The 27,907-nt window shown below is 35.5% G+C and overlaps 1 protein-coding gene across 1 annotated transcript in view; it reads right to left on the reverse strand.

Moving 5' to 3' along the window:
• Window positions 1-907: 907 nt before the first annotated feature.
• LOC133171529 (uncharacterized) overlaps window positions 908-27,907 on the reverse strand; it is a 63,167-nt gene continuing 36,167 nt past the window's right edge. Inside the window, exons 4-13 of the mRNA XM_061306291.1 lie at window positions 27,412-27,621; window positions 27,063-27,185; window positions 26,704-26,910; window positions 23,484-23,641; window positions 22,244-22,374; window positions 20,256-20,418; window positions 4,576-4,786; window positions 4,263-4,437; window positions 1,755-1,944; window positions 908-1,378 (exon numbers count right to left, since the gene is read on the reverse strand). Coding sequence (XP_061162275.1) covers window positions 1,097-1,378; window positions 1,755-1,944; window positions 4,263-4,437; window positions 4,576-4,786; window positions 20,256-20,418; window positions 22,244-22,374; window positions 23,484-23,641; window positions 26,704-26,910; window positions 27,063-27,185; window positions 27,412-27,621 — 1,850 coding nt within the window. The 3' untranslated portion in view covers window positions 908-1,096. The remainder of the gene's footprint in view (window positions 1,379-1,754; window positions 1,945-4,262; window positions 4,438-4,575; window positions 4,787-20,255; window positions 20,419-22,243; window positions 22,375-23,483; window positions 23,642-26,703; window positions 26,911-27,062; window positions 27,186-27,411; window positions 27,622-27,907) is intronic.

Raw genomic sequence — 27,907 nt, forward strand, 5'->3', positions numbered from 1 at the left:
TGTTTACAAGATTTTGTTTCTTACTTTGAGTATTTTTATATACCGTAAAGAGGCAATCTCTTTAACGTGTTTAACGTGACAAAAACGGAAAATGATATCAAATATCGAAGAATTGATATGATAGATAAGGAATCTATGTATATTTGCTAAGTTATCGTGTCTTAAAATTCTCAGAAGGAGGGGGTTACACCAACCATTCTTCAGGTGCCTGTAAATTCAAACGCCATCAATGAGCTGAGGCAAGCACTTACGGGGAGTGAAATCTCATCCCTATTCGAACATTCAACAATCGGATCAATTTTATGCTAAAAATGATACCAGCAGCTGTAAATGCAGGATGAGGATACACGCAATATTGACACGCAAAGTGTTGAATTTAAAAATTCAGACCCCTACTCCCTATAGTCAAAAAATTGCGGTGCTAAAATATCGTTTGATTCGATAGTATGCCTTGATAAATGACAATGAATGACTACTACTTTGAATTTTATTTGGCTATCATTGTGTCGCATAGTAATAAATGTTAACCTTATACATTTAGGTAATACATGAGTTTCTTTTACCTTTCAGTATATATGATTGTGTATTTCTGTATGAGATTTGAAAAAATTAAATTAAAAACCGTTTGATTCATTGTGTACAAAATCTAAAAACGTTAAATCGACAACTTTGATTTATCGTGTCAGAACAAAGTGTTGACGGACGGATGATGTGATTCCTATTAATAATAGTTCCCGCATTTCATACATGGCTCTAATAATTATATATCGTATAGTCTCGGCTTTAATTGTGTTGCTACTTTTTTTTTCATTTGCAAGAGTTTTGAATATTTCAATATTTTATACATTTTTTCTGTAACCTAGTAAATAACAAAACATTTTATTCGTCTTCTAATACAGTGGTATAAAAAATCATCAAATATTTGTAACAGTAAGATTAAAATCGTCAGCAATTCCAACAAAACGGACATGACTTTTCTATTCTCAAAAATACTTCTTGTAACAGTTTAAAAATTCTGCGTAGCTTTGTTGATAGATACGGAAATGAACGCCTATTTTCAAAGAACGGCTTTGCCTTTATAACTCGGACAACATTCCTATATTTCCTGGGTTGCTAAAATTGAATTACAGCTACTGCTTTGTTTAATGAGTCTTGGATCTGAAAAACTTTGTTTCACAGGTGAAATATGCACTTGGTTGGTCTTTTTAATGTTGACTCCATTACAGTTATCTTTCGCTGCACCCAAAGAGCGCACATTGGAAGGATGAACATTTTTCATTTGCTTCACAGCGTTTCTTAGGTCAATGCCTTCGTACACAAGAGGGGCAATAATTATAAAGATTGTGGCACACAGAGACCAAGTCATTGCTAAATAGATCTGAAATAAACGAAGAAAATTATTAAATAATGTGCATAACTATAACTTATACTATTTTTTTTCTTTTCAAATTCTAATTTAGGATTAGTGTTATCACATTTTATTTTATCTTCCTATTAAGCTAAATTTACAACAATTATAATAATATAATTAAACTACGCATGATTTCAACTGCAAACACAGGTGTTTATTTCTTTTATATAAATCCTAGAAAACACTTCGAGGTTTTGAGAAAAAAAAGTCATGAGCATGGCCACCTGAAAGATGATTTATTTTGAATTCGGAAGCACGGATAACACTATTACTTTTGAAAGTTGGTCATTCTCACAATTGTTATGTTTCCATATGAAATCATTCGTACTATTTAGGCACTTACCCATCTTCTGAAAGCTGCTAAATCAAGAACACCTTCTAAAAGCATTAGACTGGGCCAAATAAAAACTAGAAGTATTGTGAGAATTGGAGAACATCCATTGGCTAAAAGACGCGCGGACCTGAGAGAAGAAAACACGTCTTCATATGATGGTCTATTGTCCAGCTGATGAGCTGCGCTCAACTTCAGATCCCTTTAAATAGCAAATGAAAGCATATTAATTTAACATACATGTACATGATAAAGTATGTAAAGTATTGTCCACAATCCCTATTATATATAGTTGCATACAGTAAACACAAATACAAAGGTGATCTGATCATTGGATCAAAATTAAATCAGACAAAATTAAAGAGATTGATGTGTGCATAACCCCTGATGGTAACCACTTATATACCTAACAAAATAACGTGCTAATAATACCACCTAAACAGTCTTAATTTTGACATGTTAAGCAATTGACCATTCATTAAAAGTATTAAAACAGTATTCACTACAACCGAAATAGTGATGCACTGAGTGACGACACTAATGAATCTGACTGAAATACAACTGAATCTGACTGAATAACAATTGCGAAATCCAACAAAGAACGATTGGTGCATTTTTATAGATTCGCCCATATTCTCAAATGTGGAATGTTTTGAAAACGGGCAAAAAAGTTGTGTTTACTGAGCTAAGTATCGACTTTTGGTGAATAATTAAGCGGGACAATGGAAAACTTTGTTAAATGATTGTGAGTGTTGGTAAAGTGTGAGATGGCAAGTGAAATCTGTGCTAGGAGTTGACTTGATACCCCGGGGCATATTTCTGCGATTGAAAAACACGGCCGTTTTCCCCGATGTTTTTTTTTCAGTACATCAATAAAATTTAAAGTACTTAAATTCAGTGAAAACTTATTAGTAAGTAATGAATACAAATAATATTTACTGTAAAAATTGCACTGAAAAACGCAGAGATCTAGATTTTCTGGTCGCTTGTTTGCCATAAAGGCTGGTTTTCTTTGTTGTTTAACGTCCCTCTCGAGAATTTTTTACCCATATGGAGACGCCACCACTTGCCCTGCAAATTTATACCTATGATCGGCACTCAGGGCCATTGAGCAGTGAGGGATCTTTTTCATGCCAACATCTACTGCAACACGGGGCCTCGGTTTATACGGTCTCATCAGAAGGAGCGGTCCCCACGTCCAGCAGTGGATTCGAACCCGCGACGTAAGGATCAGCTCCTTACTATGCGAATCTAAATTTGACGCTCTAACAACTGCGCTACGCAGGCGACTTGCCATGACTGCTGGTAAAAGTAGAAATGCAGTAAAACTCACACATTTGAAATTCTATGGAATTTTGATAGTTGTGTCAATAAACCAGATGTTTCATATTGCGTTTTTTCTGACTACAAATATTTGTTTTCAATACCGTTACCAGCTCGGTGTGATTTACAGTAATACCGAGTTTTCAGTTTGCTTGGGTTTGCCGACGCGTGTAATAATTCACTTGTTTACAAACACTAGGAACTAAAACTTAGAGAGAAAGATTTTAGTGCGCTGAAAAGTCACTCAAACTATTCAATTTAACGAACACCGAAAATGAAAAAATGTCAATTTACTGCAGAGAAAATCGGCAAAAATACATGTATAGTAGGATAAGCAGTGTGTGCCATTTAACAATATACATGTAGATGTAACGTCTGTTAATAGAATATCACATGCTGAATGATTTTATGGTTTGTTTCCTTTTTTTCTTAATTCAAAAAGTCAACCACTGTTTTTCGCTTATCAACTAATAAAATATGGTTTTAGGCCTTTAGACGCTTTCAAACTATATATATATAGACAAAGGATATACCACACAAGTTCTAGAGTGGGCGGGCCCCAATCAACCAATTAAAACGAATGTTTTATAGAATGTAACGCCATGCTTCAATTGTCAAATCGAAGTGTCATCGCTCTACGCATCGCTATTTCGGTCGTAGTATATACATGTACTTCCAAGCAAGATGTGCGGTAATTGTGATATGTAAGCAGTTGAACATTAAAAGTAATGGGTTCTTGTAAGTTTAAATATCTGTTTTTCTGATACTATAGTCTACAACAAAAACACTTTTCTTTTCCATTTCTCGATCGTCTTGTCCCTCTAATTGTTTTTATATACCCGCATCTTCCGGTCCAAGTTGATAATTTTGTGATTTTGCGGGTATTAAAAGTGCAAAAATCAGGGGAAGGTTAATTTAAAATTCTCTAGTTAGTTTACTTATTGTACTTAAATACAATACAGGAAATTATTTAATCTATTTTTATCGCTTAATTCAAGTTTAAAATTTGTATTTTAGAGAAGTATCAAATAATTGTATAACATTGACATTGTATGATTGAAGATGAAAAGCTTTTCAATACGCTACAATACGTAGAATTTAGTGTTATTTTCTGGATTCAGTGTTTGTTGTATAAAAAACCTTCACAGTGAAATATAATCAAATTAAAATGAATTTTATTCAAAGGTAAACACGTACTTTGCATAACGTTCCGTCCAAGGACTAAGAGGATTATCGATATCTCTGGTATTTTCCCAAATTTCTGAAGCATTTCGTACTGCGTTCGTTGATGTCAGAATACTGACTACCGGTGTGATGATGCTGCTTGACAAAATGCCCATTAAATTCCCGGCCAGCATAGCGTTTTCCTTACCTAGTTATTTCAGAATAATACTCTTGGTAATTAATTGCGAGAGCGACATTGTATAATTGCTATTGCAATAAAATGTTGCAATTATTAATATTTTTTTTTGAATAATTGTTTTGGTAAAAGAAATAAACCACAGATTACCTGTATTTTCAAAAAACTTTTCTGGACTGAGACCGCCTTTGTTGGATGCAGCAACAGATAACCACGTGATTAGAGCCAATACAGTTCCAGAAACTGCACCGGCAACCATTCCACTTCCAGTTAGTCTTTCCCAGCACATGCAGAGTGCTATTGGTACGACAGCAGATCCGATCAGAATCCCCATGAATAAATAAACCCATCCAAGACTCAACTTCAAAAAGAGATGCATAAACGATGAACCTACCCTTTCATGCATCTTTTGAAATATGTATCTAAGCTTAACTCTCAGAGACTTGTAAGCAATCAAATGTACTTAAAGTAGCATTTTCTGAATAGCATGATTTGGCGAAGTATATACGTGTACTCTCTTAACTGCAGAAACATATAATTAAGTATTGTCCTTTAAAAGCACTGCAAGTACCTTAGGGTAAGACGTGCAGCTGGAGTTTGAAAAATTGGCAATATATATTCTCCATATTTATGAATATTGACCCATATACGAGGGTTGATCCGAAAGTAATGTCATGGCTGCTATAAAATCCTTAATAATGGAGTGTTGTCAACAAACTTTTACATACTAATTCCCCTATCTATTTTGAATTTTGCTTTAAAATTTCATTCAGTTATATAAAATCCTTTTTAAATATCAAAATAAACGCAACTTTAAAAGATTTTGTCTATCACCGCACGGCAAAAATTGTTACCGACGTCGTTATGACGTTACTTTTCTGCACTTATTTTCAGCTCATCCGCATATCTTAGTAAACCTCTCATGTGTTTCTTGTTAAAAATATTTACAGCCATTTTGCTATAAAGCTTCTTGTTTTAAGTTGTATTAAAATTATTTGAAATTTATCCAAATTTTATACCTAAATTAATTCCAGTTTCCGTATATATTAGTTGCGGTAAAACTGAAAATGAGTGCCGAAGAGAAACGTCATTACAACGTCGGTACATACTTGCCGTGTGGTGATAGACGAGGCAGGTAATGTGTTAATTTTAATATTTCAAAAAGTGCTGCATATATCTGAATGAAATGTTAAGGCAAAAGTCAAAATATATAGAGGTATTAGTATATAAAAATTTGTAAATAACATTCGATTATTAAAGATGAAATAGCAGTTTTTACATTACTTTTGAATCAACCCTCGTTTATCTTTCAAATATCATGCAAAGAAAACTAATTTCAGTTACACTGAATGTCTTCATTGGTTAACCTCACTGGATCAACCTGTGCGAGTGGACTGCGGAAAACATTATGATGTTAATCTCCTTGTAGAGGTTTAAGTTTAAAAAATGTTCGGCTATATTAATTAAAATGCTATTCTTTAAGAATTAAAACAGAAATGCTTCGACCTTCTGTTATATAGAGAAAAACTGATTAACAAACTGATGCCTTTGATATTATCAAAAATATACGATAATAGACCCAGTCCTAGAATTCCAACCTATCCGGGGAAATGAATTTTAAAACTTCGGTATATAGCAGCTACAAATGCCCAAAGGAGAAAGAACTCTTAACTATGTAATGAATTTTCTTTTAATGAGGATGCACTAAACATCCTTGGTACGTGAACTTTTTTTAAAAGAATATCCGCTCCTCAGCCAGAAACAATAGTTCTTAATTTGTTATTTTATTGAATAAGTCTCAAAATGAAGGTTGAAATTGATTTTTTTGTGCAAAAATTTTCATTTCATGCATCTTACTATGATTTAATATTCTGTCACGTGTAGAAAATGCATGTACATACATGTAATTGGTACTTTCAGTTATGTTTCCTGAAAATATTAGGGATTTAATGATTTTCCCTTTATACATGTACATGTAATATGATTAACCATGATGAAGATCTTTGAATAAATAACATATTTATTCACACTGTGATTTCAGTCACATTTTTCGTGACTTGCAGAACCTGAGGATCACACGACCTGAAATGTCAACACCAATCGAAAACTGTTAAAGAAAAATCGTTGACATCTGACGAAAACAATTGAAAGCGAGGCAATTCAAAATGCTTTGAATTTATGAATATTCTATGTAACAAGAGGCCCAAGGGCCTTAACGGTCACCTGAGTACAATACAACAATTTAGAGGATCCATAGAGTATTAAAATGAAATGAAAGGTGAAGCTTTGTTGCCCAAAAGCAAGAAAAATAGGGTGACCAGGATCAACAAAATAATTAGTCTACTATTCATTAACAGTTCATAAATTAGGTTCTAATCTGTTCCCCAATTATCACTATCACCATACAGTATATTACCAAACTATCAGTGCTTTTGTACTATTTTAATTCCTTGTTGTAATCTCTTACATTGGCCTCTCTTGGTCTTCGATGAACATTTAATAAGACAAGTTATTTTTGTCTCATTTTTATTTATCTATTACTTACAAGTCCACATGATCATTAAAACTATGAAAATACTTTTTGTATTATACAATAAAAATTCTTGCATAATTCTCTTATTCTATTAATTTTTCATGTACATTATTTACAATGATTAATTATCAAAAGTAAACGGCAAAGGGGAATAACTCCTCTCAGTAGAATGCAAATTAATTGAGCCCTGGCTAGGACCAGAACACTTGACCAAATGGTCCAGATGTTCAAAAATCTGGTAAAAATACCCTTCCTTATTACAACTTTTACACTTTTTGCCTCTGATATGCCCAAGTGCAGAGAAGATTTTTAAAGAAATAATGCATTTTCACTACAGATTCACTATATTATTAATAGAGCCCCTCCCCCCCCCCCTTCACCACCGAGAAACACCAGAGCCTCTCACCCTGGGACCAGAAGTTTCAAGTTTGCTCATCATAAGTAATCACTTTGTTTAACTGCTTAACATTAAGGAGCAGACAGGATCATTTAATAGAATTAATGCATTTTCACTACATTATCAACAGCCCAACCCTTATACCAGCACATCTGACCCAGGGGTCATGCAATTCACTACTCTGGAAGAAGCACTCTTGCTCATCATAACTATATACTTAGCTTCTTTGCTTTTTAACCAGAAGCAGAAAAGAATATTTTCAAAGAAATTTTGATTTTTCACTATATAATCAATAGAGCCCCCCCCCCCTTTTGACAAGGATCCTTGACCCTGGGGCCATGAAATTCACAATTTTAGAAGAGGCATCCTTGCATATCATAACAATGTACTTAGTTTGTTTAAATAGTACCCAGGGGCAGAGAAGAAGATTTTCAAAGAAATAATTCACCTTCACTGTAGGAGCTATATAGCCCCACCCTAGCACAAGAACCCCTGTCCCTGGGGTCATGAATTTCACAATTTTGGAAGAGGTGTCCTTGCTTATCATAATTATGTACTTAGTTTGTTTAAATAATACCCAGAAGCAGAGAAGAAGATTTTTAAAGCATTAATGCATTTTCACTATATAATAAATAGAGCCCCGCCCTAACATCAGAACCCCTGACCCAGGGGCCATGAAATTCACAATTTTGGTAGAGTTACTCTTGCTTATCATAACTATGTATTTAATTTGTTTAAATAATACCCAGGAGTAGAGAAGAAGATTTTCAAAGAAATAATGCACTTTCACTATATGATTTATATAGCCCCCCCCCCCCCCCCAGCACCAGAACCCCTTACCCTGGGGCTATGAATTTCACAATTTTGGTAGAGTCACTCTTGCTTATCATAACTTTGTATTTAATTTGTTTCAATAATACCAAGGAGTAGAGAAGAAGATTTTTAAAGAAATAATGCACTTTCACTATATGATTTATATACCCCCCCCCCAGCGCCAGAACCCTTGACCCTGGGGCCATGAATTTCACAATTTTGGTAGAGTCACCCTTGCTGATCATAACTCTGTATCTAATTTGTTTGAATAATACCCAGGAGTAGAGAAGAAGATTTTCAAAGAAATAATGCACATTCACTATACGATCTATATAGCCCCACCCTAGCACCAGAACCCCTGACCCTGGGGCCATGAATTTCACAATTTGGTAGAGTCACCCTTGCTTATCATAACTATGTATTCAATTTGTTTCAATAATACCCAGGAGTAGAAAAGAAGATTTTCAAAGAAATAATGCACTTTCACTATATGATCTATATAGCCCCGCCCTAGCACCAGAACCCCTGACCCTGGGGCCATGAATTTCACAATTTTGGTAGAGGGCTCAATGCTTATTACAATCATGTCAACAGTTTGACTGCTTGATGTCCAGGAGTAAAGAAGAAGATTTTTAAAGATTGCATTAATTTTGATGGTTTTAACCCCACCCCTCAGGCCCCAGGGGGGCAGGGACCATGAAATTCACAAATTTTGTTCCCCTTCACACATAGATGCCATATGCAAAAATTGGCTGAAATTGGTTCAGCGGTTTCAGAGAAGAAGCTGAAAATGTTCAAATGTTAACACACGACGCACGACGACGGACGAAAACAGATAGCAATAGGTCACCTGAGTGACTCAGGTGACCTAAAAAAAAATTGAAAAGGCTCGCCCATGGGCCATGGTCATCGAAATAACCTTGGCCTGCTGTTCTGCTGAAGATTTTTCATACGAGCTTTTCCTATCTTCATACGCATGAATAGTTTTGACGTTATATTTTGGGCTTTACCTTCATATGTATATATTCCCGTGTATATACATGTAAAACTTTGATTCTTTACTGCATGTATACTGCAAGCCTTATTTACTTAAATGGACAAAACTTACACAGGAATTCACGTTATCAGAAGAATCGTTCCTTTTCGTTCTCTGAGTTTTTTCCCGATTTCCCTATGTCTTGCGTCCGTCCATCTAGTAACTTTACACTTTTTCGACTGCGGACAAGTTCCCATTAAACTTACCACAAAGGATACTCGGGTAACGGGAATGAGATTTGTTAAAATGAGGGTAGCGACCCCTTTGAGGTTGGAGAAAAGTAGTAGGAAAAGTTATGTGCTATATTTCAAGACTCAAGAGTCACTGAGCCACTGGTCAAGAAAAGATAACGATTGTGTAAAAACTGCTTTTAAATGTCTAGAGTAGATTCCAAATTTTTCAAATCGTGATAGGGTGGGCAACAATGAGGGATTTTTTCATGGGGATACATGTTTTTAGGAAAAGATCCTCTCAATTAACAGAGTTGTTATCGATTAGCCACAGCAGGTGTTCAAATTTCACATGGGAATATATCGGAACATTTTTTTTTAAATACCTTTTCAAGAACAACAGAGGCATCATTTATCATATTAAAGCAATATGAGCTGCATTTTTGAGAATTTTATTTTGCCGTTAAAATGTGATTTTATGATAAATCTGTATGATCAATTACACTGAAATAAACATGATAAAGTAATAAATTGTTTCAGAAGAAAAAATTCTGTAGATTAGAATGAATATTATTATATAAGAAATATGTGCAGGACGACAATAATGTAATTTTGCTTCAATCAAAGCTTAAAATTAGTTCTTCCATCGCAGATATAAAAAATAAAAAGTTTATACAGTTTCTTTTTTTCTGTCATTGAAATATAATATTGCAACAAAAATTCCGACAACAAAGTTGCAGCTCATATTGCTTATATAAATTTGCAAGCATATCAATAAAATATAGATTATAATTGTTCAAAAACATGGCCCAATGTACTAGGGTTTGACTAAAATAGGGATTCAAATATTTTGTGAAAAATATAGAACATTTTAAAGCAGGCGTACTCTTAATCATGTTAAAATGCAAACATATCTAAGTTGTTCATGAGGTTAATGTGGGGTTTAAATCGTATCAAAATGTACTTTACCTATGCATCTTTACAAGAAAAAAAGGAATATCCAAAATAGAAAGGTCATGTTAATCATACTGATATTGCAAAATCCCAATATTATTTGGAACCACGTTTGGTTTAGATGACAACTTGGAGATAAGATGGAGCCAACACAGAGGTTCAACATTTATCATGGGACTGAAAATGGTGATATCCTCTTAAAATGACTCAGGCAATCGTTTGTTGTGTATCATGGGCCTCTTACTTATTACAAGAAGTGATATTTAGAATTTTTTTGAAATTTTTTCTACCACTGACCTTAAAATAGGTGGAAATACCTTGGGCCAGGTCAAACAAAATCTTTGTACCAAGTATGAGCTTCCAATCATTTTACAATAATTTTACACTTTTCTGCCAGTTACCTTGAACATAGTTACCTGAATGACCTTAGGTCAAGATTATTACACACCCCTAAGTCATAAACAATCTGTGAACCAAGTATATCCCTCCAGTGATTCTCCATTAGGCCAAATAAAAAAAATATATATGTGTGTGTGTTTCCGGTAACATGCCACAAAAATTAAGGAAGGTAGTTAGGTAAGTAATAACTTTTTATAACTTTACTTTTCATTTTGAAAGCATCAGTTAATTATTCAATATGGCTGTTCTTCATCATATATACCTACAAATGTACATATGTATGAATAAATATACACACACAAAGTGTACTCTTTAAAACTCTTGGATAAACACGTTTTTCAATATTTCAGCCATATTTTGGCTGAAAATTAAGTTCATATTGCCGGTTGTTGAAAGTTTTGGGTTTCTCTGGCGGCCCCCAGTGAGCCTACTCATTTTCAAAATCCAGAGAAACGATCTTTTGCGTGCCAAGGGGGTTTTAATCCTTGACACGGGGTACTATTTAACGTCCCATCAAGACTTTTAAAGTCAAAATATAGATTGTAATGTAAGCAATACATTATATAAGCAAAATTGCATTCATTGTGTACTTCTAAATTTTACTTTAAAAATTAGCTTCATGCAAATAATCTAAAAGTGTACTAACATTAATATTTGTGAAAAGTCCATACATCGTTCGTACATTACATGTATATAAAACAAGATGTGTTTGTGAAACACTGATGCCCCCGTATGGCAGCTTATGGCGAAGGTTAAAGTTTCTCAAATGCAAGTCAAAATCCAGGCCAAAAGATAAAAAATGTTGGTACCCAAAGAAAGGTCTTGTCTCGAGGAATATACCTGTGAAATTTGAAAGACCTAACTGTTCAAAAGTTATGGCGAAGGTTAAAGTTTCTTTAAAAGTAAGTAAAACGTCAAGGTTGAGGTCAAAGTGGTTGGTATCCAAAAAGGGTCTTGTCTAAAGGATTACATATATGAAGTATGAAAGCCCTAGCACCAAACATTCAAACGTTATGACCAAGGTTAAAGTTTTTCGAAAGCAGGTCAAACTCCTATGTCAAGGTCAAAGTGGTTGGTATCGAAAAAAAGGTCTTGTCACAAGGAATACATATGTGAAGTATGTAAAGCCCTAGCTCCAACCACTCAAAAGTAATGGCCAAAGTTAAAGTTTTTCAAAAGTAGGTCAAACTCCAAGGTCAGGGTCAAAGAGGTTGATATCCAGAGGAAGGTCTTGTCACATGTGAAGTTTGAAACCCCAAGCACCAACTGTTTAAAAGTTATGGCCAAGGTTAAAGTTTTTCAAAAGTAGGTCAAACGTCAAGGTCAAAGTTGTTGATATCCGAAGGAAGGCCTTGTCACAAAAATTACACATATTGAAGTTTGAAACCCCAAGCACCATCTGTTCAGAAGTTATGGCCAGGGTTAAAGTCTCATAAAATTTTGCAAAAGTGGGTCACACTCCAAGGTCAAGGTCAAATATGATGGTACCCAAAGAAAGGTCTTGTCACAAGGAATACACATATGAAATGTGAAAGTCATAGCTCCAACCAATCAAAAGTTATGGGCAAGGTTAAAGTTGACAACAGGCAGACAGGAAAAAAACAATATACCTCCGGGGATCTTTCGATCCAGTGGCATAAAAATGTACTTCGAATAAGCGAAAAGTCAGTGTATTCTAAAATAATATGATTTATAAGTAGCGGACAGTTACAGAATATTAATTCTGGTTGAAATCCTCAATAAAATAGCTATGTATGCATTATTTTTGAATGACCATACGTATTTTTAAAATAATCACTTCGTCATGACGTTTCAGGCCTAGTAAGATGATTTGTTAACTTCATTTTCTATAGCATATAGTTCACTAGTCTTGTATCACAAAATTCCCAATACATTTGCCGAAGAGAATAAGCATAAAATTTAACAAAATATTTCAAACCAGTGTAAGGAATTTTGAAAAGATTAACGTCATACTGAAGTGCATATTTTGCAGCTCTATCAGTCTTAGTTTGCCAGGCTCTGCCACGTATGCTCAAATCACAATTCGCTACGTCGGCGACCAAAAAATTGCATTGAAGAATATTTATAAATAATTTATAAATAATATTTTATAATTTGGTGATCCTCACTGTTTGACAACTAGGAAGTAAATATTAAAGAATACACGAAGACTATTTCTAGCAACAGGAAGGGGGGAGGAGGGAGTCGACTTCGGTAAAGATTAAATAGGCCTTAAGGGATTCTCAAAATACTTTGGGTTCGTAGCAAACTAATATACAATGCAACACTGAATCTGAGTATCCTTTCACCTTTTACAAGTATTTGATTAAAAAAAAAATACTTGACAGGGTCTGGGGGCCGTCTTGGAGGCGAAAATTCTTGATTCTAGAGATTTAATGGTGCAAAAATGAAATGTTCTAAAAATAAATTTTTATCATTTCTTGTCGATATAATTAATGATAAGAAGTAATAAAACTTTTAATAACAGTTAATAAACAACTGTCAATAAACAAACCCTTGTAATCCAGCCCCAAAAGCCTTGGGTTCGTAGCAAACTAAATATATAATGAGTATACGTATCCTTTTACTAATCTCAGCGAGATCCGTAGAGACTAAAAATTTTGGTCTGGTGTCTCTACGGATCTCAGACCAGAGTCACATAATCTCATTCGGGGTTTCGTGCCCGGACTTTGACCGCTTGTTTCGATTAATACCGGCTAAAATGAATTAGCTGTCCGCTTCAACTTTATGCTTTGGACATCCTTTTAATTCCCTATCACCATCAAACTTTCGTTTCTTACCTCTGAAAGGTTTAAATCCATCAAAATATAAAGTTATTGATTTTTCATAGCAATAAGCTATTTGTTTAAACCTTCGGTGCTGAAGAGTTCCAGCAATAGTCTGCTTCAAATACTGCGTACTATGGTTCATTTCTATAGGAAATAGTAGTAGAACGAAGTATTTGAAGCATACGAGATGGTTAAAGCTGGCAAATTTCCAATGTTCATATACTATCGGAAAAAAGAAACTGTGCATCGGTAAATTTAGCATAAAAAAGCATGTTGTTTATAGTTATAAGCGGTTAATAATCGACACAGGTGGTGATAATGACAATAGACTTGAACTCGACTCTATTGCACGGACTTTTCATGATGGGCAGCACATGTTTTTTGACGTAGTTGTATTCGCATGTACGGAAGCCGGTAGGTGCCAGGTAGAAAAATATTTTATCTGGCGGCCGCCAGAAAGTTATCTGGCGGCCGTCACATAATTTCTGGCGGCCGCCAGATAATTTCTGGCGGCCGCCAAATAACTTTATGGCGGCCGCCAGATAAGTTATCTGGCGGCCGCCAGATCTTTTTATCTGGCGGCCGCCAGAAAATTATTTGGCGGCCGCCAGATAAGTTTCTGGCGGCCGCCAGTTATTTATGTGGCGGCCGCCAAATAATTTTCTGGCGGCCGCCAGATAAAATATTTTTTCTACCTGGCACCAACCGGCTTCCGTACGCATGGCATCTCGGGCAATAATTTTTGTGTCAAAGAGTACGAGATATTTTTCAAGACTGGATTCGCTAAAAAAAATCACTTTGAAATCAAAAGAATCTGTAATTGTGCTATGCCAGCGCTACATGAAAAATCAACCTCTTCGTGCTGTTGGAATGTTGCAGGCTGGGATGGCCCAGAATGTTGCACGACAATTTGGTGTTCACAGAAACACTATCCGGTCATAATGGAGATGTTTCCACTAATTTGGCAACACTTTGGATCGACCACGTTCGGGACGTCCCCGTGTGACGTCGGTTTGCCAAGATAACCATATCCGACTCATTTATCTACGAAATCGTTTTCAGATAGCTAGTATGACTGCTCGTAGCATCCCTGGTCTTTGTAATGTATGTTCTAAATTTAGTAAGAGTTATTGTTCTTGGAAATGAGCTCTCCTGTAAAAGAATGTGAATAAATCAGTTGTTAACCCACAATGGAATTATGAATACACTACATGGTGTCAGAAGCGGTTGATATCTCCCTTTTTCCGTCGCCATCTGCAGAAATAAGTGTTGCAGTTGCACAGAAGAAGATTCAAGGATTGTGATGGATACAATGAATCCAGCTGTCACGCCGAAATTTAACTGGGAGGCCCAGGATCTCGTTGAGGAATGGCGCACGTTTATACAACACGTGGAATTCTGTAGAAAGGGCCCATTGAGCAAAAACAAGGAAGAGGAACATTGTAATTACCTGATGATATGGATAGGAGACAAGGGGAGAGATATCTACTCAACATGGAATCTATCAGACGAAGATAGTAAGAAATTCACAGTGATAAAGGAGAAATTTGAAAACCACGTGAAACCGAAGTCAAATCGTGTTTATTCGAGATTCAAGTTCCTCAGTAGGACACAGAAGAAACTAGAAACGTTTGAAAATTTCTGACAGATCTCTGAGTTTTAGTGAGAGAATGTGGATATAAGGATCAGGACGATATGATTCGAGACGCTATCGTGTTCGGTACCCAGGATCACAAGGTACGTGAAAAATGCATTGATGAAGGGTCAGACTTGACCTTGGAGAAAGCTATTAACTTGCGGCGCGTACATGTGGAATTTTTAAGCAGCAAATACAGTCTATGGAAGACAAATCAGTACATGGAATCTCGAAAGGTAGGACACCCACAGCCGGAAGTCAGCACCGACTAAAAGCGAAATTGAAAGTGAAAAAGACTGTAAAAATTGTGGCCAAACACAAGAGTTTAAACAATGTCCTGCATATGGTGAAACATGTAGAAAATGTGGAAATCCAAACCACTTTGCGGTTAAGTGTCACAAAGGGAAAAAGCATTCTGGTGCTAGTTCAAAGAAAAACAATAGATCAAAGACTATACATGCAGTAGACGCATCAGATGAAGAATTCTTTATTGGTTCAGTGAAATTTAATGGTGAAAATCATGATGCAGAATGGTATGAGACAGTGAAGGTGAAGGACACTAATATTCACTTCCAACTTGACACCGGAGCAATGTGTAATGTTTTGTCATCAGCTGATCTCAAGACAAAAACCTGAAAGTTGCTCCAACCTTTTTACCACTGAAGTCATTTTCTGGACACTATATTCGTTGTGCTGGTACTGTTATACTACCCTTTGTATGGAAGGATGCAATGCTGCCATTTGTGAAATTCTACATTATTGAACAAACTGTGAACCCTGTTCTGGGAGCTGACACATGTTCCAAGCTAGGACTCATTCAGCGAATACACAGCATTGAGAGGAAAAACCGTGCTCTACCACATGGCATTCCCTAGGATTATCAGGACTTGTTCAGTGGACTTGGATGCTTACCAGGCACCTGCTCAATCAGGGTGGATGAAAACATTCAGCCAGTTATACATCCTCCACGCAAGATTCCAATAGCCATGAGGGATAAGGTCAAGGAAGAACTCGACAGAATGGAGCGTGAAGGAGTGATTGTGACGCAACGTGAGCCGACGAGATGGGTCAACTCCATAGTAACCGTTACGAAGCCGAATGGAAAGATCAGGATTTGCATTGATCCTCGTGACCTAAACCGTGCCATACTTCAGGAACATTTTCCCTTGAAAACTGTTGAAGTGTAGCAGCTAGGATGACTGGAGCCAAGATTTTCAGCGAAGTAGATGCCACCTCTGGATTTTGGCAGACCAAACTAGATGATGAGAGTTCGAAACTCTGCACATTTAATTCTCCGTTTGGACGTTATCGATTCACTCGAATGCCCTTTGGAATCAAGTCCGCACCTGAAGTGTTTCAACGTGCCATATCTGAAATGATTCAGGATCTCGACGGAACAGAGGCAATTATCGATGATATCATTGTATGGGGAACCACAGAAGCTGAACATGACAGACGTTTGAAAGCCTTACTGGATCGAGCAAGACAATATAACGAAGCTCAGCGTGGACAAGTGTGACATCAGACGCTCAGAGCTGACTTACGTGGGACACAGATTTACTGACTCGGGTCTGAAACCCGATCCTGAAAAAGTCTGTGCTGTACAGGAAATGGACAGTCCTAATAATGTGAAGGACTTGCAAACATTTATGGGCTTTGTTCAGTACTTAGGAAAGTTTATGCCCAATCTATCAGAAGTTGGCAGTCCATTACGACAGTTACTGGAGAAAAATACTCTCTGTAAATGGGAAAGTGAACAGGAAGAAAGCTACGAGAAATTGAAACGCATGACTACTAATGCACTGATCCTTCAATACTTTGATCCAAACAAGCCACTGATGTTGTCTGTAGACGCCAATTCTAAAGGACTAGGTGCAGTGTTGATTCAGGAAGATAAGCCAGTTGCGTCCGGATCGCGCGCACTGACAGAAACACAACAACGATATTCTCAGATTGAGAAAGAAACTTTAGCAATTCTGTAGTGATGTACAAAATTCCATGATTATCTATATGGTCACAGTGTACTGGTTGAATCGGACCATAAGCCTTTGGAAAGTATCTTCAAGAAACCAGCTTTATCTACACCTCCAAGACTACAAAGATTCGTGTTAGCACTTGAAAAGTATGACATTCAAGTAGTTTACAAACCTGGAAAGAAAATGTTCCTGGCTGATCATTTGAGTCGTTCCTATCTGAAAGAGACTAAGGAAGCCCTCGTACCAGATTTACAGGTGAATGAAATACATCTTACTTCATAATTACCTGTGTCAGAGGAAGTACAGGACAGGATCCGAAAGGAAACCGGCCAAGATGATGAGTTACAACAACTCTTGGACACAATCTTGGATGGATGGCCAAACAACAAAGCAGACCTAGCACCGGAAATTAGAGCCTACTGGAATTTCCTTGAAGAACTTTCATGCATTGATGGTATTCTCTACAAGTCTCACAAATTGATTGTCTCAAAGTCTATGCAGAATGAAATGCTGGAGAAGAGCTACATATTGAACACGAAGGAATTGTGAAGACGAAAAACCGAGCGAGAGACATTTCTCTTTTGGAACGGTATGGGAAAAGACATAGAGAACCTCGTAAGCGCATGTGCAACTTGTGCCAAATATCAGGCTGCTAATCCTAAGGAACCAATGATCCCAAGTGAACTTCCATCAAGACCGTGGTCAAAGATTGGAATGGATCTGTTCGAAGTTTGTGGTATCCATTACTTACTGGTAGTTGACTATTTATCAAAGTGGCCAGAACTTGCCAAACTGGAGTCGCTCACCTCTAAGTGCGTGATCACTCATGTGAAAAGCATGATTTCCAAATACAGAATTCCAGAAATCATTATTAGTGATAATGGACCACAGTTCGTCAGTAATGAGTTCAAGGAGTTTGTGAAATCGTATTACATCACACATACCACGATCAGTCCGTACCATGCTTAGTGTAATGGACAGACAGAGCGAATGGTTCAGACCATGAAACGCCTCATCACCAAATCTCAGGATCCATACTTGGCTCTTTTGGAGTATCGGAACACCAAGATTAATGGTATTGATATGTCTCCAGCCCAGCTATTTCTAGGACGCAGACTGAAGTCTATCTTACCTACTGCAGTCCCTCTATTGAAATCGTGTGTAGATGACAACACATTGGTCAAGATGAAATGTCGTCAGGAAAAACAGGAGGAGAACTTTAACATACATACTAAGAAGGAACCACTTAAACCTCTCAAGGCAGGAGACCCAGTAATGATGCAGAGCCAATCAGGACAATGGACAAGCGGATTCGTTAAAGACTTGCACCCTACAAAACGTTCGTATGTCATCGAGAGCAAAGGAAGATGCTATAGACGTAACCGCACGTTCCTGAGATCTACTCGTGTCCGAAGTAACTCGGTCTCCAGAGATGATGTCCCTGCAAATTCCGATGTGACGTTGCGTTCTAAGACCACTCAGAGCACCAATGACATATCCACAGCTTCAGATGTGCAGCCAAATACCGACACAGAGACAGCTACATCTGATATCGAACCACCAGCCGAAAACCCTGCGCATGTTACCCGTAGTGGCCGCTGTGTTAAACTTCCTGTGCGATACCGAGAATGAACTTTACTGTTAATCGTATTGAAAACTGAACTGAACTGATATTTTATCAAATTTATTTTGTGTTACAGTTAATAATGAACTTTAATTATCTAAAATCTAATGTTAATGGAAAGTATCAAATTCTATAAGGGGAAGGATGTAATGTATGTTCTAAATTTAGTAAGAGTTATTGTTCTTGAAAATGAGCTCTCCTGTAAAAGAAGGTGAATAAATTAGTTGTTAACCAACAATGGCGTTATGAATACACTACAGTCTTAATCGCGTAAGTGCAAGAACTGTATGTAATCGCTTGCGTGAGCATAACATCAGACCGAGACGTCCTGTGATACGTCCAGTACTGCTCCAACGTCATTGAAATGCACGATTAACATGGTATCGGAGACATCTGAGGTATCGATTTCAAGATTGGGTCAATGTTTTGTCCACAGATGAATCAAGATTTCATTTGGACAGCAGTGACGGTCGCCGGAGGGGTTGGGAAGCGTTACTCGGATGCTTGTGTAGTTCAGCGTCGACAATTTGGAGGCGGTAAAGCACAATGGTGTGGGATGGTATTACAGCACGCGATATGACCCCTTTACAGATAATCAATGGAAACCTGACAGGCATTCGCTACAGGGATGAAATAATCCAACGTCATTTGATACCGTTCATACGGTGACAACAAAATCTGATACCCAGCAACAGGGTAACGCTAGACCGCATGTTACCCGTTTCAGAGACTTTATTGCCCAGCAGAATGTCGATGTCCTGCCCTGGCCAGCAGTTTCACCCGACTTATCACCAATTGAACACATCTGCGATGAAATGGAAAGACGGTTACGTCGTTTACCAAACCAGCCAGTGACAATGGGCGATTTAGGTCAGGAATTGACCAATATCTGGAACATTCCCCAGACATTTTGAACAATTTAATTGAAGCCATCATTGAAATGACGTTGTCAGACTTTATTTTTTATTATGTACTTTAATGCACAGTTTCTTTTCTCCGCCAGTATAATTTGAACCGCAGGTTTTTCCGATTCCCTCGATCTGGAATTATCACAGATGGCCCTCTGCCGATTCCCTCTAGCGACTCTCCCGGTTTGTTTGTTTTTTGTTTCGTTTTGTTTTGTTTTGTTTTGTTTTTATTGGTTGTTTTGGGGGGGGGGGTGCGACTCCCCCCAAAGTAAGACATAGTGATTTTAAATTATAGTACCAGTCTTATCTCTTGTCCGAGTTATCAACGTATATAAAAAGAATGGGATACGTAATGTAACATATGTAATAAATACATTTAGCAAATATGTGTTATTGGTCACTCGTACAACGTATAATTATGTAAATAATATTCAATTAATAACTTAACCAATCGTGCGTGCGAAGATACACAAAGGAATATGACATAATTTTTGCAGAGTAAAGGGTATGGAGATATTTGACAAAACTACTGATATTCATGAAGAAAAAAATTAATATGTTTGAAATAAGTATACGTTAGTATAAGAATACGTACTCCGAGCAAATTAAGTGTTATAGTGAGCGGTAGAATAGCAAGTGTGCTCCACAGCAGGCACCAATTCTTCAGTTGTCCAAGATAGTCGCAGTACTCCCTGAAGGAACCATGTGTGGCGCATTTATATCGCGGCTTGATTGCCTTCTTGCATAACTGCCGCTCTCTACAATAATATGTTAAACCTGCTTAGTTCTAATCAAACAAGAATTGTTTTAATAATGGAAAGAATGTCTAAATCTGTTGTTTATCAACGGAGTACGTCATGTTAGTTGACTGTCCCGAGAGTGATCTATATCTTGGAAGCTCTGAGACATATAAAATCCTCAAACATTTTAATCAGTTTAAACATCGTAAGTGGAGTTGTGTGCCACAGCCTGGAACAAAGTTAAAATGATCCAAATGCGAAATAATTTAGCTTTGTATAATAAAATGTTATCTTAATCATATGTTGAACACCATAATTTTTTTCTGAAAACTTTTCTTTTGATTAGCAGCGGAAGGATATTGCTTGGATTACTTTCTTCTATGAATATGGTAGTCGCGCCATACATGACATACTAAGGTCTTTGTGATCCTTTTCTTTTCATTGATGTTAATGCAGTCGTTCTCTCTCCCTAATTCTTTCCCAAGGCGTCTTTTTTTTTTTGAATACAGCTAACATTAAAAAGTTGTTTCTTTACATGAATTCTGATGAAAATTAAATGCACGCATTTGAGGCGGAAGAATGGTGTATGAATACGATGTATTTTCAGTATTTATGCAGACTTTGTCTCACTTTATGATCAAATGAAAATAAATTGGTTAAAGCCATTTTCCACACTCTGGAGCAAATAATATTTTCGTCAAAATCGCGGCAGATTTCTTCCTATCTTGCTTCAAACGGGTACAGAGAACAAGATTATCAAAAGTAGAATAGACATGATCAAAGAGGTAAATTCAAGATTAAAGAAGCAAAAATCAAACAATGTTTTCTCTTAACTTGGTTTTCTAATTACGATTAGCAATAGATCACAAGAACCGTCTAACTTATTTTTTTAAGTACTAATTTCTAAATTTATTATGAATGGAATGAATGTTACGGGTACAAAGTTCTGCAGTTCATCAGTCGGATGTGTATTTGTATTTGGAAAGTGCACTTAGCTAGCATTAAAAAAAAAAAGAGTACATGGAACCTAACACTTCAAAAACTCTTTGTTAATTTGAAATCAATTTTAATTTTATTAAGCCACTGATTATAAAAATGGCTTTTCATTAATTAGGTGCAAGAAGTGTTGTGATTAAGGGAAGACTATGAAAAAGTGTAACAGACGGACGTACATATACACTCCCGGCCCATCACTATATCCGCCACCCAAATTTTCAATCGGTGTATAATAAATCAGTGAGGAGCTAAATTTTGATGCGGAGGGAAGAACACTTAGTTTGAATATGTTTGTAGAATGGGATATTTTCTGTCAGTCGGAAATTCCTATTGGATCGACTTTTATAAATTCTATCGTCACTGAATCCCAGCGTTAGTCAGTAAAATATATCTAAAAACTAAACCATTGACACCCGCTTGTAATTTTCTCTTCTGAATACATGTATATATAAGATAATTTTGATCAATCTGCTATAAATTCAGTAAAAATTTTTAAGCCTTTCAAATAATTTTATTGCTTGCAAAATTTTATATTTCTAGAATAATCGCATTTTGTGAGTGCAAAAAGGCCATATATATATATATATATATATATATATATATATATATATATATATATATATATATATATATGTAATTTTGAACCTTTTCTTTGTCACAATTCAATGTATCTAGTTTTTATAGAATAGGACTTTTTGATGCCTTGATTCATGAAGATAAAAAATACAAGAGATAAAAGTGATTTATGTATAAGTAATAATTCAGTGCAGAAAGTTCATATTAAATGCATCTAAGCTTATGTGTGTAGCTTTCAAAACATACTTTGCAAAAAAAACTTTAAACATACTTATCGTCGTCGGAACAGGCACTGCAATACATCATGCTTTCACATTTACATTTGTCACGTGGGTTTGCTAAACGTCCCCGACTACGTCCACATAAAATGCAGCTATTAGCGTCTGTAACCAGCCTATATGGCTGCAATTTGAAAGTTTGTTATTTACATGTTGAAAATCCGATAGGAAAAGTCGATAATAAATGTAGGATATGACTTTTTTTCTGTAATATCAATACCCAAACTCGTGTGTTTTTTTTCGTTTTTGTTTTTGTTTTTTGTTTTTTTTTGGATGGGGGGGTTTCTTTGTTTTGTATTTTACATTTTCAATGGGTCATCTGATGCGCTCCTGTCGGTCTTAAACTGTATTTTTTTTTCCACCTTTCATATGGAGCCATTAGATTAAATATTACTTTTTTTGAAGGAGTCAATAAACGAGAATTTTAGCCGATATTTGATAAAGCTGTGTTGATAAACAAATGCATGTATTAAAACTTTACAAATGTTAAATTACTTTCAATAATTTGTTCGAATATTTTCAAAATCTCGAAATTGAATTTTTTTCCGTAATAGACGTTTCCAGGAGATTATGCCATCTTGGAAGCATGTTTTGTCAAGTAAAATTAAAGTTCAAGAATTTACAGAATTAAAAACTAACTTCATGTAGACCTGTAACAATCTCGAATTTATAGTAAGTTTTAAATTTTGTGAATTTGAACAAAATTTAAATGTAAGGAATATAATTTAACATAAAACGGTAGAAGAATCAATACGAAAGTGCATTAAATAAATCGGAAATAAATACCCATAATTTCCAGAATTTTCTATTACTTGTATTACTTCATTGGGGAAGGGGTAGCGATTATTATGCATATTAAACGTCAAAATACTTCCATAAAACCAAAATCAATTTTAAGGTGTATGTATGCAAAAAGTGAAGTCCCAAGAAACGACTGTAGAAAGTACCATTTGGAAAAGATCAAGTGGGGGGGGGGGGGGTTACGGGATTATTCTAGGCATTATAACACCTGAGCAGAGAAATATTTTAACAATTCATATGACTTTTTATTTTGCAAACTATTTTTATTTCGAATAGAACTATTTTTCTTTTGGTAACTATGTAATGTCGTAATATGCATCAAATTTAACAAGGATCTTCTGAAGATACTCTGATAAAAATATAGTAATTTTTTGTTCTTTTTTATTTTTAATTTTCTTTGTAACAGGAGGAATTGATAGATGATTAATATACCTTCAAGTAAAGCTGATAAACATCGTAAATTAAAATGGACGATACTGCCATAATTTCTGCTGACCCTGTCGACGTCACAGCCATCAGTATCATAATTATAATCATAAGTTCTCCAGAACGTCCCAATATTTTCTGGGCTACAATAACCGGAACTAAACCTGTGATAAAGTAAAAATATTTTTAAGAGTAACAGAAAAAAAAATTGTGAACAAACCTGTGAACCTCAAATTTAAGCTTTGTCATTTTCTATTCTGTTGAATTAAACCAAAGGCATTGTGATGTTCAAGTAAATGTTTTAAATGGGAAAGAAAAATATTTTTTTTTTAAATTGTATAGACTCTGGTTCATGTATTGCACTCATATCGAAAGAAACTGCATGATCTGCTGATGGTAGTTTACAAACAAATTGTTGCATTCTAGAGAAATTTGTGAAACTTTCGAATGCTCCCGTATAACACCAGCATGAGAAAGTGGCAAAAATTTTCAGAGTACCCGATACGACCTACCGATTTTGCAATAGCTAGAACATACGACGTCCAAAACTCCACTGATCAAGCTGTTGTGTCAGTTAAATTTTGATACTGCAATTTGTTTAATACATTTGTTTAATAATTTGGTGAATCCAGGGTTATCGAAATAAAAATCGTTGGAACATTAAAGACAAAAGGAAGTTTAATTACAAAATATTGATTAATTGCATTCACTTTGCTATTTCCTTTTTTACTGTTGATAATGCGCGCACAATATTTTATGCTTTGTGAAATAAGCGGATTAAAATTTTCGCAGTTGGATTCATCCAATCGTACTTCAATGGTTTATTTTCTGCAATCTCTGGTAATACTATAATTGGTAATTCCTTAATATATAATCTTGCGTATTTGCGATTTCGACACAAAGATCAAAACTACTTGATATCCGTTAAATGATAGAACATTTGCCGTATCTTCGACGATTCGGAAGACGCTCAATATTTTATTCCGAATGAATGAAACTGAAGTGTCCCCTAAATGACGTTGGAGACCAGTTGTTACAATTACAACGCATTTATTTTATTGCATCTCTCATTCATTTTCTTCCAGAGTATTAACATTAACAGACCTCGGAACTCTTTGTTCATTATCTGATGAAATTAGAAATTATTTACCCTATTTGCACTTGATTCATCGAGCTGGTGGTATTTTTGAAATTGCACTATGTTTCCATGAATTTCTCAATATTATTATATCATCAGATAAAGAATTTCATCATGTATTGGAGAGAAATAAACGCAGAAATATAATTTTAAAATAGTTCAGACAGTCTGCCATAGTGTAAGGTCTAGAATTTTACGATTAGAACACTCTTTTGTAATTGTCCTTCAAAATGGGTCGAATTAAGATGAAAAGCCATGCACCCCAATTAGTGGAGATTCCTATTCAAATCATGGGATAAGGTAGTGACCACAATAGAAGGGGTTTAACGTGGGAAAATAGAGAAAAAGGACCACAAAATTTACTTCTCAAGAACAAAACATTTAAATATGTCAGTCTCTTCAAGATTGTTCAAATCAACACCCTAAACCCCAGGTGTGAGGGCACAATAGTGGATCAAAGTTTTACGTGGGATGATTACAAATGTAGCAGCCCACTATTAGCCATATCAATATGCAACCATCCTCAGTACATGTAGATTTAATTTTGTTCAAACAACACTTCTGGGGATTAGGCAACAATTGGGGATCGAAATTCATAGGAATACAATTAGGTTCTAAAGAACAAAAGGTCATGATTTGGCATATTATAATAATACAATCATACCAAATATAATGAAATTCAAATTTATTCAAATAATTGAATCGGGAAATTAGGACGAGCTACAAAAGATATATAAAATGTACATATATATAAGGGATAATATATAAGGGTTTATATTTGGGAAATGCTCTTTTAATAAATCAACAAAGGGGCCATAATGAATCATTGATGTGTGAGCATCCTAATGTGGTGCACATTCAAATTCACTCAAAGCATGGCCCCTAGAGCTAGGGTATGGCTAAAATAAGGATAATAGAAAGTTATACATAAATTTGCTTAATTTAATAAATAAAAAAAATCAAGAGTCGTAGATAAACAATTTATTCCCAAGGCAACTGGTTTCTGCTTTGTTAAAAAAAATCGATACTGGGGTTAGGGTGGGAGAAAAATGGCGGGTCGAATTTTTAAAAGGGGTTTTCTGTAGTAAATTGAAATAGTACATGTAGGCGGGCGGCTGCCAAAAGGTTACATCATTACTCAGGATACATGTAATTCCCCCAGTTTTCGAGATATAAACTTTTTTTATTTTACAGATCAATTGTAAACTTATCCGAGATTTGCATTGTTCTTGGATTATGATTTTTGATAATTATTGAGAAAGATACCAGAAGTTGAACTTAGTTAAACTTAGGGCAAGCTATTGGATACAGGGTACAATATTTATCCGGATAACTCCTCCTACAGTTTTCAATATATGAAGTTTTTTATTTTGCAGATCAACTGCACATATATTAGAGTTTTGCATAATATTTGTATTTCGTAATGTATTTGAAAAATTCAATTACCTAATAGTCATTTTTATGCAAAATATTGTATGGTATATCATTTGTCCGGAAAACTCCTTCTTACTTTTTTCAAGATAAATTTTTATTTTGTAAATAAATTGTACATATATCAGACGTGCACAGTCATTAGACTTAGATTTTTAATAATCAATAATTTGGAAATACAATTTGTTGAATTTAATCATTGTAATGCAAAATATGTTATTAGGGTACATTGATATTGTTACGATGTCACGTCCAACATTTTCAGAATAGAAATTTTTTGTAATTTATGTAAGAAATACCAGTAAAAAATAAAACCCGGTTTGCTGTCACATTGACTTTCCCCTAGTACAAAATACATTCAAGGAAAAAATTTCTCCGGAACAACATAGTCACAATCAGTCTTATTGATATTAAGTATCCCACATAGTGTGATCAAGGCATGGTTCCTTGGTGGCTACATTGGGGCCACAATATTTGACCAAATACAAAGGGAAAAATCTATTAATTTTTTTTTCGGAAAGTAGAAGGGAAAGCGCGATTCAGGTGAGCGTTGTGGTCCACATATACTTTCTGGTCTTATACATGAACCGTTATTTGGTTACAATCGTGAGGAAATGATAAATTTGCAACAACCGTTGTACTTTCTGTCTTAAGTACCTGCATCAACGTCTGCGTCATTCAGTAGAGCTTGATTCTGGCTGGCGCTTAAGGCTATGTAAGCTAAAGAGGTTGTTGTGGCAAGACCAAAAGGAATGGCAAACCAACAAAGACCACCCGCTAAAATCCCTATTACACCTTGCTTTGGCTTGGCAGCAACACTACTCTGCCAATAGGACTGGTCTACGAAAATTGTCCCAAAATTTCCTAAAAAGATCTAATGTATTAAAATAGAAAAAAAAAAACACATTTCAAAGTGAATACTTCATGAAGTATTAAATTTAATTAAATTGTTACAAACATTACTTTTTTCAATCTTATGATAATTATTATAAAATGAGTGATGATATACCCCATACCCACAATATTGATTATTCCAAACATGAGGCCTTGTTTAGACTGAATAGTGAGGAAACTGTTCTGATAATTATCGTCTGGTCCTTTGCTACACGAGACTAGGGCGTAGACTTTTTCTACCTTACCTTAAAGTACAAAGGCAATGATTCGTAAAATTGTCAATACATCACAGAAAAAAAAAATCGCTGGCTGTACAAAATACGTACTCTATTTTAGTTGTTTCTGTCTTTGTTTTTCTCATTTTAATCAGCTTTAATCTTTATTTTATAGCTCAAAATACATGCATTCATATGTCTTCAAAGTGATAACAAGTGTCGATTATAGAGTTAATGAAGTCATATTAATCATTACCCAATGAGCCTGTACTCTTTTCATCATTGAACACATTCATGACGAAAACCATTATGAGGATGTAGATTATTCCAGTGTTGAAGTACGATACATAAAAGGTACCACCGAGTCCACCTATGAAAGTATATGCCCCAATAACGGCGGTCACAAGAAGAGTGGCGTATTCCACGCTGATGTCATGGACAAGGCTCTTCATCACTGCAGCGCCCCCTGAAAAAAGATGTAGAAAATGCAATGTACAATTTTGCGACAATTCACTTAAATCTAAACTCTGAAAGGAAAAGGAGCAAATTTTCAGTATAAGAAATGCTTATCAAAGGGACATTTTGTTAACCTTAAATTACAGGAAAAAAGTACTGAGATTTTTCGAAATCTTTCAATTGTTAATGATGGTCATTTGAGAATCTACCAAAGGATATCCGCTCCTAAGCCAGGAAGAATAACTCTCAAAATTATTATTTGATTAAGTCTCAAAATTAAGTTTGTAATTAAAGAT

Source organism: Saccostrea echinata, unplaced genomic scaffold (assembly GCF_033153115.1).
Source record: "Saccostrea echinata isolate AGI-Se365-2 ecotype Australia unplaced genomic scaffold, CSIRO_AGI_Sech_v1 ptg000054l, whole genome shotgun sequence".
NCBI classification, from domain to species: Eukaryota; Metazoa; Mollusca; class Bivalvia; order Ostreida; family Ostreidae; genus Saccostrea; species Saccostrea echinata.